Consider the following 17,653-nt stretch of genomic DNA (forward strand, 5'->3'; position numbering starts at 1 on the left):
TCAGTCTTCATGGCCATTTCTGGAGTACTGAGGGTGATTTGGTATTTATCTAATTGTGTTCCTGAGATGTGATGAGTCCAGTGTCCCCCTATTCCAAGGCCATTTTCCTCTCCTGGGAATCCTTGTTGTTAGAAACCTGCAAAAAGGGATGCCTGGGTGGCTCAGTGGGTTAAAGCCTCTGCCTTTGGCTCACATCTTGATCCCAGGGTCCTGGGATTGAACACTGCATCAGGCTCTCTGCTCAGTAGGGAGCCTGCTTCCCCCCTCCCCCGAGCCTGCCTCTCTGCCTACTTGTGATCTCTGTCTGTCAAATAAATAAATAAGATGTTTAAAAAAATAAAAAGAAACCTGTGAAAACTAAAAAAAATTACAACACTGGAGAATACAAACCCAACACATAAAAAATTTGTTGTTTCTACATAAAAAAGAATTCCAAAAGTTAAGAACATAATACATTTAGAGGAACATCTTCCCAAATAAAATGCTTATAATTCAACATAATGATATCAAATCTGGACAATGAAAACTATAAAATAGTGTGCAGGAATTGAAAGAAGAAATAAGTGGACACATCAATGTTCTTTCACTCAAATACTTAAGATTATTGACCTATCAATAAAACTTCAATTGACCTGCAGATTAAATGTACTCTCTATCAAATTCCCAATGCTATTTTTGCAGAAAGAACAAAATGCACCCTAACTTTACATGGATGTCACAGGATAACACATACCCAGAATAATCTGGAAAATGAACAGCGCACGTCGTGATTTAAGGCATACTGTAAAGTCACAGTTATCAAAATAATATACTACAGACATAAAGATAAGCATAGAATAAGGGAAGAGTGTAGATGATCTAGACATATATTTCCCCAATGTTACTGTGTATGACAATCAGCTGAGGCCTTGTTAAAATTCCTATTCTGATTTCAATTTCTGGGTTGGGTCTAAGTTTCTATATTTCTCACAGGTGTGCAACTGATGCCCACATTTTCAATTCCACAGTTCTAAATTCCATAAATGAATGAATGATTAAATGATGGATTGATGAATGAATGAATGAATGAATGAATGAATAAAATAAAATAAATAAAATAAAATAAAAATCATGGGTGGAACTGCATCAGTGGTTCAGTTGGGTAAGCGTCTATTTTGGCTCAGGTCATGATCTCAGGGTTTCCGGACTGAGCCCCACAGCAGTCTTTGTGCATCTCTAGAGATACACGAAGAATGGAGAGAAATCAAAGGAGTAGTTACCTTTAAGATCATGGCAATGGAAATCTGTCACAAGAAACGACTTGTGTAAGCAAATGCAAAGAAAGTACAGTACAACATTTTCAGAATACATTTCAATACGTTAGTGATGTTGTGTGGGGGGAAGAATAGAAAACTTCAGTAACCACAGAAACCATATAACACATTGATTTTTAATACAATTCCAATTTAAATTATAAAAATAATGAGGTGTTTAGAGAAACACAAATCATTGTATCTCTCTAGTCTTCGTATAAGAAAAAAAAATCTAAAACCAATAAAAGAAAACTAACCATGAAGGATGAAATGATAAATTAGATTCCAAAAATATTAAGAATTTCTATGCATCACAATCTTAAGAGATAGAAATAGAAGTAGAGTGATAGAGGAGACAAAGGACTCATAATATATGCAGAACTACAAAGACTAAAGAAAAAGATACCATAACAGAAAAAAAAAGGGGCACAGTAAATAAGACACTTTGACAAAGAGATTATCCATAGGTTAATACCCAACTTCATACTAGTAGAGAGTAACAACACAACAAAAAAGCAAATAAAACCACAACTTGATAACATCACTTGCTAACCAGAAGCCCGACACCAAAATCACATAAGCTACCAGGTTTTAGAAGGCACACAAATAAGCCAGACATCCTAGGAATCACTGCTGGTGTGTGTGAACAATGGTACAAGTTTTGGGGGAAAGGGTTTGGTAGTATCTATTAAAGCTGAACATATCTAACCGTAAGTACCTGGATTCCAGTCCCACATCAAACAGCCAGCAGATATGTGTACATGTTCCACTGAAAGACAAATCATAGATTTTACACATCGGTACTAGTCATGACAATCCTGCACAGAGAACCATGCCCCCTCCTGTTAACAATAGAATGAGGTGGCTGGTATCCACATAATGGAACGGGATCACTCCACTCTAATGAATCATGCACAGTAACATGCAGGAAAACCAACCAATTCACAAATACTGAGAAAGAAAAAAAAAAAGCCAAATACAAGAGTCCCCATTGCCTGATGCTATTTCCACAAAGTAAAAAAGGGAGCACAGCAATCCCTTGCCTTAGATGCTGAAATGGTGCTGAGCTTAGGGGAAAAGTTACTGAGTCCTCAACGGGGATTCAGAGGACAATATTGTGTTTCATGACCTCAAAGGCTTATACAGATGAGATCAGTCTGTGAAATTCCATGAAGCTGTTCATTTGTGATCTGTACATGTGACATCTTTTTTTTTAAAGATTTTATTTATTTATTTGACAGAGATCACAAATAAGCAGAGAGGCGGGCAGAGAGATGGGGGAAGCAGGCTCCCAATCAAGCAGAGAACCCAATGCGGGGCTTGATCCCAGGACCCCGAGACCATGACCTGAGCTGAAGGCAGAGGCTTAACCAACTGAGCCAACCAGGTGCCCCAATAAATAATTTTTAAAAAACTAAATTAAAAATAGAAACAAAAGGCACATAATCAAAAACACAGATGTAAGTATGAACAATATACATATACTGACAAACTGAAATTAAAGTAGGAAGAAATTTCACACTGTGACTAGATTTCAAATGCATGCTTTAAAAAAAATGCATGCTGGGTGCCTGGGTGGCTCAGTGGGTTAAGCCACTGCCTTCGGCTCAGGTGATGATCTCAGGGTCCTGGGATCGAGTCCCACATCGGGCTCTCTGCTCAGCAGGGAGCCTGCTTCCCTCTCTCACTCTCTCTCTGCCTGCCTCTCTGCCTACTTGTGATCTCTGTCAAATAAATAAATAAAATCTTTAAAAAAAATGCATGCTTTAATTTTCAGCTAAAGCAGTATGTTACTGGAAACAGAATGGTCACAGAGAAAGAATGAACTGTAGAATTATTTTTTTGAAATATGGACACAGGGAAACACAAGAAACAAAGAGTTAAAAAATTGATAAAGTCGGGGCGCCTGGGTGGCTCAGTGAGTTAAAGCCTCCGCCTTTGGCTCAGGCCATGATCCCAGGGTCCTGGGATCGAGTCCCAAATCGGACTCTCTGCTCAGCAGGAAGCCTGCTCCCTCCTCTCTCTCTCTCTCTCTGCCTGCCTCTCTGCCAACCAGTGATCTCTATCTGTTAAATAAATAAAGTCTTTAAAACAAAAAATAGATAAAGTCTAAGGAGAAACATAAAAGAACTCAGTAAATGCAAACCCAACCTCCATTGGAATAAATATCCCATTGGAAAAAAATATATATATATATATTCCATTGGAATAAATAGAAGAAATGTTAATGGTAATAATAAACTCTGCTTGAATATATTTCACTGGAGTTTTCCTGAGCTGTAACTAGAACCGGAAGAGAAAATAAAAAAAAACACAAAACAAAACAGAACAAAAAAAAAAAATATTCCACGTGGTGACAACCAATCAAATAACCAGCATCACAATATGAATATTGTATAGAGTAATCTTTAGCATGAAAGGAGTATATCCTGTTACTATTAGTTCAATCTTTCAATATCAAATGTTACACTATGTAAATATTCTACTTCATGGATGACAAACATTTGTGTGCATATTTATACACACAAACGTAAAAATATACACACATAAACACAGGCATATAGAGAAATATGTTTAGCTTGAAACACAAAACCATCCATCGCAGAGGGATGACGTCATCAAACTAGCACCTGTCTGCATCAGACCTCCATGGCAGCTCTCAGTACTCAGGGGTGAGGCCAAAGCAGCCCCTGAATCCCAGAGACCAAGAGGGTCCTTAGAAAAGTAAGAGGAGCGATTTCACTTTGATCACAAGGCAACTCCCTAGGGCCAGCACAGCCCTACCATGAAGGACCAAAACGAACTACAATTGTTCCAAGAAAAAAAACCCCATGGGCACCCAGCATTCCCCAAATGGCAGGCCCCTTTCTGGATGGCCCGCTGAGATCTCACCTCATGGGGAACCCTGGGAGGAATCTGGTGCTGGACCAGAGGACCCCACAGACATGGGCAAGGTGGGCAGGGCTACAACAACCAGTGATCAAGGGCACCTCAGGCTCAGTCAGTTAAGTGTCTGCCTTCAGTTGGCTCAGGTCATGATACTGGGATGGAGCCCTGCGTCAGCCTCCCTGCTCAGCAGGAAACCTGCTTCTCCTTTTCCCTCTGCCTAGTTCCTCCCACCTGTGCTCTTTCTGGCAAATAAATAAATTAAACCTTAAAAAAATAAAAAGGTGATCCGATCTTGGAAGACTGCCAGACTAGACTGTGTCCTGTACTGCAGTCACACTGAGAGACCCCAGGGACTCTGTTCATGTGCAGGGCTAGATGGAACTACCTGGTCAAGGTTTGTCACCAACTAGGCTTGTGTTTGGTCACCGCCAACAGACTGCACTAGAGCATTAAGGACATTCTATCCCTCTGTCTGGGCAGGCCTGCAAGCAGGCAGTCACTTTCCACTGCTGACCATAGCTTCTGCTGCTACCATACCAGGATGCCTGAAGAAAGGCCTTGGGCGAGCACAGAGCCTATGTCATATGGCTACTGAGGAAAGCAGCGAGCCAGTAGCATGGCCCAAGTATGGAGCATAACCTCTTTCTTCAGGATGAACGGGGGGGGGGGGAACCAGGCCCCCTGCTGAGCAGAGAGGCCGATGCGAGACTTGATCCCAGGACCCTGACATCATGACCTGAGCTGAAGGCTCAGGCTTACCCCACTGAGCCACCCAGGTGCCAGATGCTTTATCTATTTTAATATATTTAATATCCTTAATTCTGTGTGTTAGTGCTAATGTTATTGTCCTTTTACTGGCAGAAATGGTTTAGATAAAAGAAGGTTGAGTGAATATCTCAATATTGGTAGACTTAGGGTTTGACCCTGGATACCCTGCATATCAACACGAGGCACCCCAGTCAAATGCTCTTCCAGAAGTGACCCGTGCTTACATTCTTCTTCATCTTTCACACTCAGTGGCTTAACCAGAAGCCCTCACATGGAGCAGGTTCTGTGAACTGGGACTTCAAAATGAAAATTCCAGCTCAAACCACACACATGTACCCTGAGTGGCTTTCCAGTTGACTACTTAAGGACCAGACACAGAGGTCAGGTGTCCAAGGTCAAAACACAGGGAAGACCCAGCACACATAGGAGTCCACTTTCACACCTGGAGAACCAGGATTATGGACCTGTCCCCTGACTACATTCTGCATAGGCTAATACCCTTCCTGAGGCATTGAGCTCTAAATGTGTCCCCAGAAACTGGTTCTCAGCATCCGTTCCCTAGACAGGGACCTGAGAATGCCTAAGAAAAGAAATTCAGGAGTTACACCCCAGAGACTTATTGGTATGGTAATATAGGGATAGGCAAAGCAATCCAAGATTTCCAACTGTCCTGGTGATTCTGATGTAGGCAAAATCTAATTACCTCTGAAGGAAATGTCATGGGTCATCCCAGAGTTATCCACAGATAAGTCACTCTCAGAATCCCTCTATGCTTGTGATCATGCTACTGTTGTGACATACACTTAGGCAACTCACACACAACATAAACAACACACATTTTCTTTTTTCATAAATTAATCTGACTCTAACGAAGTCTATCTTGTCTTCCTTCTTTTCCATCTCTGCTTTCTCTCAATACTTTCCTTGAGCTTTCTGGGATCACCCCAAACACACCTCTGGTCCCATTCTTGTATAAAGGCAATATAATTAAAATGAAGGGACACTTACGTAAATATTTTATCAACTAAGTTATGAAATGCACACGAGACATCGATACATGTCATGTATTATATTGGGATGGCATCCAGCATTTTCACTGTAAATCTGTCGATGATGATTTTTACCGTTAGACCATAAATAATTGCAGACTTAAGGAGCTCATCAGCATTCAATTTGTATGCAGCATAAAATCCCTGAGCATTAAGATTAAGTATACTCTAAATGTTAACATCTTTTTATTTTTTTATTTTTTATTTTTTAAAAATATTTTATTTATTTATTTGACAGAGATCACAAGTAGGCAGAGAGGCAGGCAGAGAGAGAGGAGGAAGCAGGCTCCCTGCTGAGTAGAGAGCCCCCAATGCGGGGCTCGATCCCAGGACCCTGGGATCATGACCTGAGCTGAAAGCAGAGGCTTTAACCCACTGAGCCAACCAGGTGCCCTAAATGTTAGCATTTTTTTTTTTTAAGCTTTCATTTATTTATTTATTTATTTATTTATTTTTCCAATTTATTTATTTTCAGAAAAACAGTATTCATTATTTTTTCACCACACCCAGTGCTCCATGCAAGCTGTGCCCTCTATAATACCCACCACCTGGTACCCCAACCTCCCACCCCCCCGCCACTTCAAACCCCTCAGACTGTTTTTCAGAGTCCATAGTCTCTCATGGTTCACCTCCCCTTCCAATTTACCCAAAAGCACATACCCTCCCCAATGTCCATAACCTTCCCCCCTTCTCCCAACCCCCCTCGCCCCAGCAACCCACAGTTTGTTTCGTGAGATTAAGAGTCACTTATGGTTTGTCTCCCTCCCTATCCCATCTTGTTTCATGGAACTAGAGCGTATCATGCTTAGCGAAATAAGTCAAGCGGAGAAAGACAACTATCATATGATCTCCCTGATATGAGGGAGTGGTGATACAACATGGGGGCTTAAGTGGGTAGGAGAAGAATCCATGAAATGTTAGCATTTTTTTAAAAAACAGGTTCAGTGCAAAGTGTGACTATCTTTCTCTCAGATGCTGTGAACCAGTTCACAGAACAAGAGCCATTTGCAAACATCTCTATGTCCACCTGTGCTACACTTCCACATTTCTACTTAGACTGGCTCCTATGACAGAGTTCTGGTCCACGGCATGGTGGGAGTAGGCCTTGGGGAGGATGACCTTCCCTGAATGAACACGAAGAGGCATCAATTCAAATTTTTTAAGTGGAACCAGACTTACACTGTCTCCTTTGCTTCCTTCAACATGGACTGATGCCTGGTGTGTGTGTGTGGTGGGGGGGGGGCAGGTATCTTGGGGCCATGAGAGAGCTAGTATGAACAGAATGCCTAGGGAGGACCATATCACAGAGAAGAAATAAAAGATGTGAGTGCACTCTAGTGCGTCAGCCATTCTATCAGGCCTGAGCAACTATCTACTCACTGTATACATAACATAAAATATACATCTCCTTTTCTATGCATACACATCAGTCTTCTCTTTTTTTTTTTAATTTTTTTCAACTTTTTAAAAAAGATTTTATTTATTTATTTGACTGAGAGCCCAATGTGGGGCTCCATCCCAGGACCCTGAGATCATGACCCGAACTGAAGGCAGAGGCTTCACCCACTGAGCCACCCAGGTGCCCCACACATTGTCTTTTCATGGTAGACCTGACCACAAAGTAACAGTATTGAAAAATGCATTATTGGGGCACCTGGGTGGCTCAGTGGGTAAAGCCTCTGCCTTCAGCTCTGGTCATCATCTCAGGGTCCTGGGATCAAGTCCCACATCAGGCTCTCTGCTCAGCAGGGAGCCTGCTTCCTTCTCTCTCTCTCTGCCTGCCTCTCTGACTACTTGTGATCTCTGTCAAATAAATAAATAAAATCTTCAAAAAAAAAAAAGAAAAATGCATTATTATCCCTCAATTGGTCTAATGTTAAATGTGAGGATAACATGTACTTAATCTGATTAGTTTCTACAACTGATGCAAGTCCTCTTTCCGCTCAGGTTAGGAGGACTGTAGGGACAGCATGGGCTGTGAAACAACATAGGGACAGTGAGCCCCAAAATTGGGTAGGCTGTCTGAAGCAGAAATGGTCGCTGCTGATGATTCCCTTATCACCAAGGAATTCATGAATCCATGAAGAAAGCATCTTATGTCTCTGAATCCTCGAAAATCCCCACCATTCTCAAAGTCCCCATCTCTGTCACATTTGCTCATCACAAGTAGCTTCCTAAGGCCTTGCAGTGACCAAAGGGAGCTCCCTACAGAACTTGCCCACATCAAGAATTTTCCATATTTGGTGTTTTGTAGGACTTCTCTTCCTCTCAAACTAGGTCATCATCATGTTTTATCTGTCCTCACAACTCTCTCAGTGCCAAGTGTCTAAATCAATCCTGTGGCCCACTGATGGTGTTTTCCAAAGCTTCCAATGAAGTGGTAATGACAATGTACTTAAATCTCAGATATGGCCTCAAATTACCTTGTTACCAATGATTTACTAATAAACTAAAAAATTCCATGGTACTTCTAAGTAGCTACAAGAGCCTGTGTGACTTGGGGGAGGAAGGAGCAGTGACGATGGGGCCTCCATAGCATAAAAAGGAAGGTCAGCTCTGATACCTACACATGACCGGAATGGAGATAAGGAGACAGAAGAACTGGAGATGATTTGGAAAGGAAACAAGAAAAATTTACATTTCTAAATTCAGTCAGTAGCACAGCCTTCTTCAAGTGTCCTCTCCCACATGAAGAATTTAAGCCAAAGCTCTAGCCTAGACGTGTTTCATCTCTTACCCTGAGCTACATCATCACTCCTTTTTTCCCCATTTTTTAAATACTTTATTCATTTATTTAACAGAGAGAGATGGAGAGGGTGAGAGCACAAGCAGAGGGAGTGACAGGTAGAGGGAGAAGCAGGCTCCTTGCTGAGCAAGGAGCCCGATACGCGACTTGATCTCAGGACCCTGGGATCATGATCTGAGCGGAAGGCAGAGGCTTAACCCACTAAGCCACCCAGGTGCCCTGAAGTCTCTACGTTTTCACCTAATCAAACTGTTACAGTGAAGTGAGCAACCTGGATGAGGTCAATTCCAAGAAAGGAAAGAATAGCAACTCAAGAAATCTTAGTTCTCCAATCACAAAAGAAAAAGTGAATGTTATCAATTAAACTACATGGAATGTAATGTGCTCCCTGGAGAATTACTCCCATGTGCACATTAAATTTTGAACACCAAGTCATTTCATGCAAACTGTTCTTAAAATCCTTGAGATTTTAAGATTATGCAGATTGGAAGAAGAGAAGAAGAGTGGATCCTGCACAAGTTAACACCGAGGTACACAAGATAGGATTTACATGCGGAGAGTCTCAAACCAAGATACTTGAGATTTAGGAACTATAAGTTCCGTACTATTCCTAACATGAATATGTAATACTTTTGCTTGCTAGGAAATCATCAATTTTGAAACCTGGAAATATGCTCCTTGAAACCAATATTCTTTTCCTTCTGAAGACACAGTAGCAATACACACATACATGTGCTTCCTCCTAGTTGGTGCTGTTACTCGAAAATCTATCTTTAGGGAGCCTGGGTGGCTCAGTTGGTTAACCCTCTGCTTTCAACTAGGGTGGTGATCTCAGGGTCTTGGGATCCAGCCCTGCATCAGGCTCTGTTCAGCGGGGAGACTTCTTCCCTCTCTCTCTCTGCCTGCCTCTCTCCCTACTTGTGATCTCTCTCTCACGGTCAAATAAATAAATATATTTTTAAAAGATTTTATTTATTTATCTGACACACAGAGATCACAAGTAGGCAGAGAGGCAGGCAGAGAAAGAGAGAGGAAGAAGCAGGCTCCCTGCTGAGCAGAGAGCCCGATGTGGGACTCGATCCCAGGACCCTGAGATCATGACCTGAGCCAAAGGCAGAGGCTTAACCCACTAAGCCACCCAGGCGCCCCATAAATAAAATCTCTAAAAAAATTACTTTCAGTTCAAAAAAGTGTTTCTCTCATGCAAGGAAAATATAAATTCACCAATAGATGATGAAATGAATTCTATTATTATGACAACTCCATAGGCATGATACAACATACACTGACCACTTACCAACGAACTACACAAGAGGAGTAACACAGTATGTATGTGTAATATTGATACAGACCAATGCATATATAATTTTATTGGCAAAGGGCCTAAAAGTGATTTAGGTTTGAGGTAAACTCACATTGTCTTAAAATCTATTGAGTTAAAAGTTGTCACCCTATAATAAAACACACAGGTAAAGACGAAACCCAAACGACTTTGTGATATGGGAAGTCCAAGACAAAAAGAAGCACACGATCATGGAATTGCAAAACCAGAGTAAGTCCAAATTTAATCCAAAGCATTTTACATAAAAATGGATGAGTTATTTAAAAGGAAAACCACCGTGTAACTGTGTTTTTAAACTGTGACTGTGACCCCATAAAAAACAAGCACTGGAATTATGACATGTCTTAATTGCAATGAATAGTCATTAATATCAACCAGAAAAACATCTAATGAAAATTTTTACCAATAAGGACTTAGAAGACATTAAAAATGTATCATGTTATTAATAGAGTCCTCTTTTGATGCAGAATGTATAATTCATTCTGTAGAAGAGCAAGCAAAATCCTTTCATTTCCAGATGAACAATACCACCAACACTCTAAAATATACTGACAAAGAGTTTACATAAGTATTTGGATAAATTCATGTATATTTTGAGGAGAGCAGAACAAAAATCTAATGATTGATCTTCCCTGAAGTAAAACTACAGTTATAAACACAAGTTTTTCTTAAACATGGGGACTGTACTAATTATCTACCTCACTTCTTATAAAGCACATGCCCATGTCCTATCAGGTTTTGGGATCTAAAGAAACATCAGAAATGAATCTTGGGGCACCTGGGTGGCTCAGTGGGTTAAGCCTCTGCCTTCGGCTCAGGTCATAATCCCAGGGTCGTGGGATCAAGTCCCGCATCGGGCTCTCTGTTCAATGGGGAGCCTGCATCCTCCTCTCTTTCTCTGCCTCTCTGATCTCTGTCTGCCAAGTAAATAAATAAAGTCTTAAAAAAAAAAAAAAGAAATGAATCTCAACCACAAATAATTAAAAAATAAAAACAAACATGGCAAAGTCACAATAACTTTATATAAAATGAAATTATGCAATTATTAATAAATAAGGCAACAACTGAGACTGTATTATAGGCTACAAATGTTGAGTTCCAAATGTCCTAGCCCCCCCACCCCGGGCCATTATTTAGGTATGGGAAACAAACAGATACATTACATTACTTCACCACTGAAAAATGGAATACAGATTGGAATAATTTCTACTATTAGTTCATACAAAACTTACCTGGCAGGGGAGATACCAGGATCAAGTTCATATGAAGTAAAACCAACTTTTGAATGGGAGTAAAGGATTAGACCTTGTCATTTCAGGGAGGTACTTTCTGATCTGATAATGCTACTGAGTCTCAATTTTGTATAATTCAGATGAAAGCCTCCATCACATTGGAAAGCACACAGACATCCAAAAACATGGGATGTCTGTCTCCAGTGTTCCCAGCATTTCTGAACCAAATCTCATTATGCCCACCACTACCCTCACATGCATCTCACACGAGGCACAACAGAACTCACAAAGGGCTCAACACTAAGGTTTTTAGAAATAAGTTGACTTCCCTGGGTCCCTCATAGCAGTGGAGAAGCTCTCAGGTCACGGAGGCCCTCCCACTCACAGGGCAGTTGTCTGGCCCTCACTGTGGATGCAGTGGACAAGCACTTGAGCTGAAGGAGAATCCCTAGAGAATGTAACAGCCTGATAATCTTGGATAGCAGATGTCCCTCAGTGACAGGGAGACCAACACCACCAGGCTTCCCAAACTAATCTTCATTCAAGGAAATTGACTCAAACCACACTTTAAGGTCCATCATCCTCCTTCACGTTTGGACGTAACCTCTGTCACCCACTTCATTCATTCCCACCTACCTGGATGGATGACTACTATCTCCTTTCTTATCACATCCCAGAGCTGCTGCTTTTGTTCTAAAAAGGAGACAAAGTCTGGCTTGGATATAATGAGGCCTGTTTTTTATTTAAAAAGAAATTGAGTATCACTAGAGATTCTTTCAATCACAGTTGTGCTCGGTAGAGAAGAGAGGGAATTGCAGAATTCTAGAAAAACATTTCCCACATCCTGTTGCTCAACAGACCCTTTAGAACACACAGGAGGTGGGCGCCTGGGTGGCTCAGTGGGTTAAGCCACTGCCGTCGGCTCAGGTCATGATCTCGGGATCCTGGGATCGAGTCCCACATCAGGCTCTCTGCTCAGCAGGGAGCCTGCTTCCCTCTATCTCCCTCTCTGCCTGCCTCTCCATCTGCTTGTGATCTCTCTGTCAAATAAATAAATAAAATCTTAAAAAAAAAAAAAAAGAACACACAGGAGGTACTTCCAACGTTCATGTCCTTACCTCCACTTCCAGGTACCACCTATACAACAGTGGGTGGAAACTGGAGTAGAAGAAGTGGGCAGCACCATTTTATGCCACTCAGTGTTTAGAATGACCAGGAATCTACAGAAGTGATGAAGAAGGGAAAGCGAGAGCTGAAAAGGACACATCAGGAAAATTTCTCTCTCCATTTACAAACCCCAACTTATTTCCCTTTTTGCCTGGATCTGAATTCCAGTCACTCACACAGGAGTCTTCCAAGACACAGTCTTCACAGGAAGGAACAAAACCCAGAGTGGGGTTTGGAAATCTGGAAGGACTTATTTTCACCCAAGAAGACAAGGTGTCCGTAATTCTCTAACATCACATCCCTGTACAGTTGCCACTGAGTGTGGGTCAGGCATCCCCACTCCTCCTCAGAGAATTCTATGGCCACATCCCTGAAGGTCAGCTGTCCCTGCAATAAATACCACAGTCACCAAGTGGCCACTGGCAGAGTTCATGATGGTCCCCAAGATGATAGGAGTTAATGTCACCAGCTAGACCCAAGACCTGACTTTCTCCAGTTACCTGTTTGTACCCTCTAATCTCTGTCCCATATTTTACTTACCCTCGTGTTTCCACCTTATCTTTTACCTCATTCAAAAACCCCCCAACTCCTGCAAAACAAATGGAAATTATCCAACAAAAGTAAGAGCTGTCCTGAGGAAGAGCTTAGGCTGGCCCAATTTGAGCTTAACCCTAGACTCACACCTAAGCAGATGCACCAAGGAGTAACCCATGGAGTGATCTATACAGTTCCCTTTATTTTAGTATTAAAATCTCTACTCAAAAAGGAACTCAAAGATTATGTACATAACATACAGAGTATGTACAGAAGTGGTTTCTATTTTTTTTTCTTTAAGATTTTATTTATTTGACAGAGAGAGACAGCAAGAGAGGGAACACAGGCAGGGAGAGTGGGAGAGGGAGAAGTAGGCTCCCCATGGAACAGGGAGCCCGATGTGGGGATCAATCCCAGGACTCTGGGATCATGACCCAAGATGAAGGCAGATGCTTAATGACTGAGCCCCCCAGAGGCCTGAGAAGTTTTTTCTTGAGACTCTTGTGTCACCTTTTGCCCAACTCTGCACAAGATCAGACCACTTTCTGAACATCCACCCTAACCCCAAGTAACAGGAAATCCTTCCCCCTTGCTCTGTCAGTGTCTTATTTGGAACTTATTCCCTGTGAGGCCCCCCACTTTTTTTTTTTTTTTTTTTGGCAAATCAAATTTCCACTGTGTGACTACCATTGCCTCATCCCTGTGTACTTTCTGTGATTCACCAAGCGGTGAACCCATGTTAGTCCCATTTTATTAGGACAACTTGTTCTGCCTTCATAGACTATCCTCCTTTGTACAGGAAGATAATTATTAACCCAATAATAGGTGCTAATGTATTCTCTGGCTTTGAGGTAAGAGAACAACACAGGATCCACAAAATCAGTATAAATACTGTGTTCATCCAAAATAACTTGTTAAACAGAGGCATCAACACAGGCATACATCTTTTTTTATATCATGTTAACATCATACAGTGTAAGTAGTGTCTGCTTCTTAGGTAGGATGTTTTAGTAGGTTACAAATGTGCTTATTAAATTCTAAGTGGGCAGGGGAGATCTTATATACATGCAAATTCTGTTCTGGAGAACTGGGTTGGGATGCGAGTCTGCATTTCTAAGAGAGCAATAGCCCAACTGCCAAGGGATACATTTTGGAATAACAAAGAGGTAGAACTCCAAGGAGGAATTCTTGGAGGACAAGGAATAGAAATGTGTGTTTGTTTGTTTGTTTGTTTAAACTGGTTTTCTTTTCTTTTTTTTTTTTTTTTATTTGACAGAGACAGAGAGAGAGAGAGCGCACTCACACAAGAAATAACAAGGCTGGGGGGAGAATAGAGGGCTGGTAGCAAAGGGAGAGGGATAAGCAGACTCCCACCTGAGCAGGGAACCCAACACAGGGCTCCATCCCAGGACTCATGGCACCATGACCCAAGCCAAAGTCGGGCAGTTCACCGACTGAGCCACCCAAGCATGCCTGTGTGGGTTTTATACCAATTATAGATTCTACTGGCAAAGCAAGAAAGACAACAACAATCCTTTCTCACAATTTCCTAGTTTCTAGAGAGCTCCTAACAGTTGTTCATAAATTAAGGGAAAATGTGTAATAACCATCTCAGAGAACAAATACATTATTCTATTTTTATAGGAATATTTTGTCAAGCATCCTTGACATACAAGGGATCAAGTTTTCACCAAGGTGTTCTGACCTAGAGTCACTCTAAAATGACACAGAGGTCATTATGCAGAGAGACCCTAAAGCAGTGTTCATAGCAGGGGTCAAACCTGAGAAGAATGAGGGAAACAAGAACTGATTCACCCAGCACTGATCTGCCATTGTACATTCAAGGACACATCCAGACATTTAGAAAGTGGTTACACCCAAAGGAAAAGTGACAGAATAGAAACTTGTCATGACGACTACTTTAAGAAACAATTTCTTTTCTTTTTTTTTTTTTTTTTAGATTTTATTTATTTATTTGATAGAGATCACAAGTAGGCAGAGAGGCAGACAGAAAGAGGAGGAAGCAGGCTCCCCGCTGAGTGGAGAGCCCGATGCGGGGCTCGATCCCAGGACCCTGAGATCATGACCTGAGCCGAAGGCAGCGAAGGCAGCGGCTTAACCCACTGACCACCCAGGTGCCCCCAGAACTGCTTTTAACATCGCCAATGGAGACTCTTCACCTGAAAATGGCTCAGCTACCGGCAGGATCCTAAAATGCAGAAAAGGCCCAAATTCCTAGCCTTTGTGTCAGGAGCTATTCAGAAACAGTGAGGCTCCTGATGGGAGAGCAATCCCTGCCTTTTCCTTCTCTGCTTTCAGGGGGGTCGCCCCTCCCACAGACGCCAACAAATTCGGCTTCAGTGTAGGAACCCTGTTCTCCACGGACCTGACCGTGCAGACTCACAGACCAGAGCCCCTCTTACCCCTCCAGGAGCCAAAGCCCTCTCTCCACTCATAAAATAAGCCGAAGCCCTCGTGCTCACGCCGGCCTCACTGAGGATCACCTGGAGCCTATAATTAACACAACAATTTTGTCTCCACCCAAACTGAAACACAGACTCAGAGGGGGAGGCCAACAGATCGGATCCTTTTGAATCTTCCAACCTGATCCTATAGGGAAGCATCTGGGAGGACACCACGCAGAGCAGGGGAACCAAGGCTGGGGCGGAGAGCACAGTTTGAGCCCTGCCTTCTCCACAACAGGAGTTTCCAGAGACTGCCTCCTTCTCCCTTTTTCCGCAACCAGAGGGAGACACTTGACAGACCAAACATTCCCATATAAATGCAAATGTCTCTTTCAAAGTAAACACAGCGTTTCAGAGCTTTTCCTTTATTTGCTGTTTCTTTAAAATACCTGGGGCGCCTGGGTGGCTCAGTGGGTTAAGCCGCTGCCTTCAGCTCAGGTCCTGATCTCAGGGTCCTGGGATCGAGTCCCGCATCAGGCTGTCTGCTCAGCAAGGAGCCTGCTTCCTCCTCTCTCTGTCTGCCTGCCTCTCTGCCTACTTGTGATCTCTCTCTGTCAAGTAAATAAATAAAATCTTTTAAAAAAAATAAAATAAAATACCATTCTAAAATAATCTTGAGACCAAGAAGACACATTTGAGGGTGACAAATTGCTCCCCTTCCATAGGTAAATGTTTATTTCCATAACTACCTGCCACACAATTTTCCAAAGTGAATGTATGTTTTTACCCTTCAATCAGCAATATGAGAATTCTTTTTTTTTTTTTTTTAATATGTCGGATTCCAAGTAGGCAGAGCAGCAGGCAGAGAGAGAGGAGGAAGCAGGCTCCCCGCTGAGCATAGAGCCTGATGCAGGGCTCCATCCCAGGACCCTGGGATCATGACCTGAGCTGCAGGCAGAAGCTTCACCTACTGAGCCACCCAGGCGCCCCAATATGAGAACTCTAATTCTCAGCATTCTCACTGAAATTTGAGGCTACACTTTTTATTTTATGCATTCTAGAAAATATTGAGTGCTTTCTCAACTGTAAAATGTAAGGGCCTGCTTAGCCTGAGCGAGCCATTTTGTTGCTTATGCAGTAAACTTAGATTGACCCTGCCCCCTCCACAGAGGAACTTACTTAGAAACAAGTCTGGGAAACCAGAAAAATATGACTGACCAGCCCCTGAAAACAGAGCCCAGAATACAAGGATGAGCCAAGCCAGATGGAGGCATCCAATCAGGAAAGCACCTCCCTAACCACCCAAGAATGTGGGCCCTGACTTTTGGGTGCCAATTCTGACCAGAGTGATAGGCTAGTTCAAATAACTAGTATAGGGTAAATTCTAATTCAATTGGCCACCTGTGTGTGGCCAGGCTCGACCACATGGCTTTTGCTCTATAAAAGTTAGTTTGTGAGGCTGGGAAGGGTCGCCTCTTTGCAAGAGATGGCCCTACTGGTCAATCTGATTCTCAGTGCTTGGCATGAAATAAAGCTTTGCTTGACCTTCGCTTTGTATTAGTCTCGCTCCTTTGACCATGGACCCAACATTGGGGGCTCACCCGTGATCAATGACGAGAACTGAGTCAGCATGAGAATTTCTGCGAAAAGCCTCCAGAGGTAAGATCTCAAGACCCCTTAAGATCCTGTCTGTCTGTCTGTCTGATTGCAGAGATGCAGGGTAAAGCCCACCGGGGAGAAGCTGGACTCAGCATTGCTCCCCAGGGCTGGAGTGGATGCGGGGATGCCCCATCCCTCGGCAGGGGGGATTTCCAGCGGGTATGAGCCTTCCCGGGCAATCAGGTGACTGAGAAAATCCCCACCAGCGAGTGCATCTAGAGAACTGAGAAAATCCCCACCAGTGAGCGTGTCTAGGGGACCAAGAAAATCCCCAGCAACCGCTGGGTCTACGGATGCTCATAAGGAACCAAGAAAATTCCCCACTGGGTCTATGGATGCTCATAGGGAACCGAGAAAATTTCCTACAGTGGCAGTTTACGTTTTTAAGCTGGGATTATATCTTGCACATCTTTGGGTTTGGCATCTGATCTAAGAAGGGCTGCTGGGTCTGTGGCTGTCTTTGTCTTGTCTTTTCGTTGTCTGTTGTGTTGTTTGTTGTGTTTAAAGAAATGGGGCAAGCAGAGAGTGAGGGGACTCTTTCATCTCTCCGTTCCTCCTAATAGATGTGGG

At 42.5% G+C, this 17,653-nt stretch overlaps 2 protein-coding genes across 2 annotated transcripts in view; both read right to left on the minus strand.

Annotated features, from left to right (window-relative positions):
- LOC122911702 (zinc finger protein 91-like) overlaps window positions 1–17,653 on the minus strand; it is a 48,382-nt gene that overhangs the window by 4,271 nt on the left and 26,458 nt on the right. The gene's annotated exons all lie outside the window — the stretch shown is intronic.
- On the minus strand, window positions 11,941–12,878 carry LOC122914620 (putative protein ZNF720; the record flags this gene model as incomplete). Its single annotated transcript, XM_044261246.1, has 2 exons — window positions 11,941–12,050; window positions 12,746–12,878. Coding segments are annotated over 2 exons (243 nt in total), but the record flags the coding sequence as incomplete, so codon positions are not given.

This window comes from Neovison vison, chromosome 7 (assembly GCF_020171115.1).
Source record: "Neovison vison isolate M4711 chromosome 7, ASM_NN_V1, whole genome shotgun sequence".
NCBI classification, from domain to species: Eukaryota; Metazoa; Chordata; class Mammalia; order Carnivora; family Mustelidae; genus Neogale; species Neogale vison.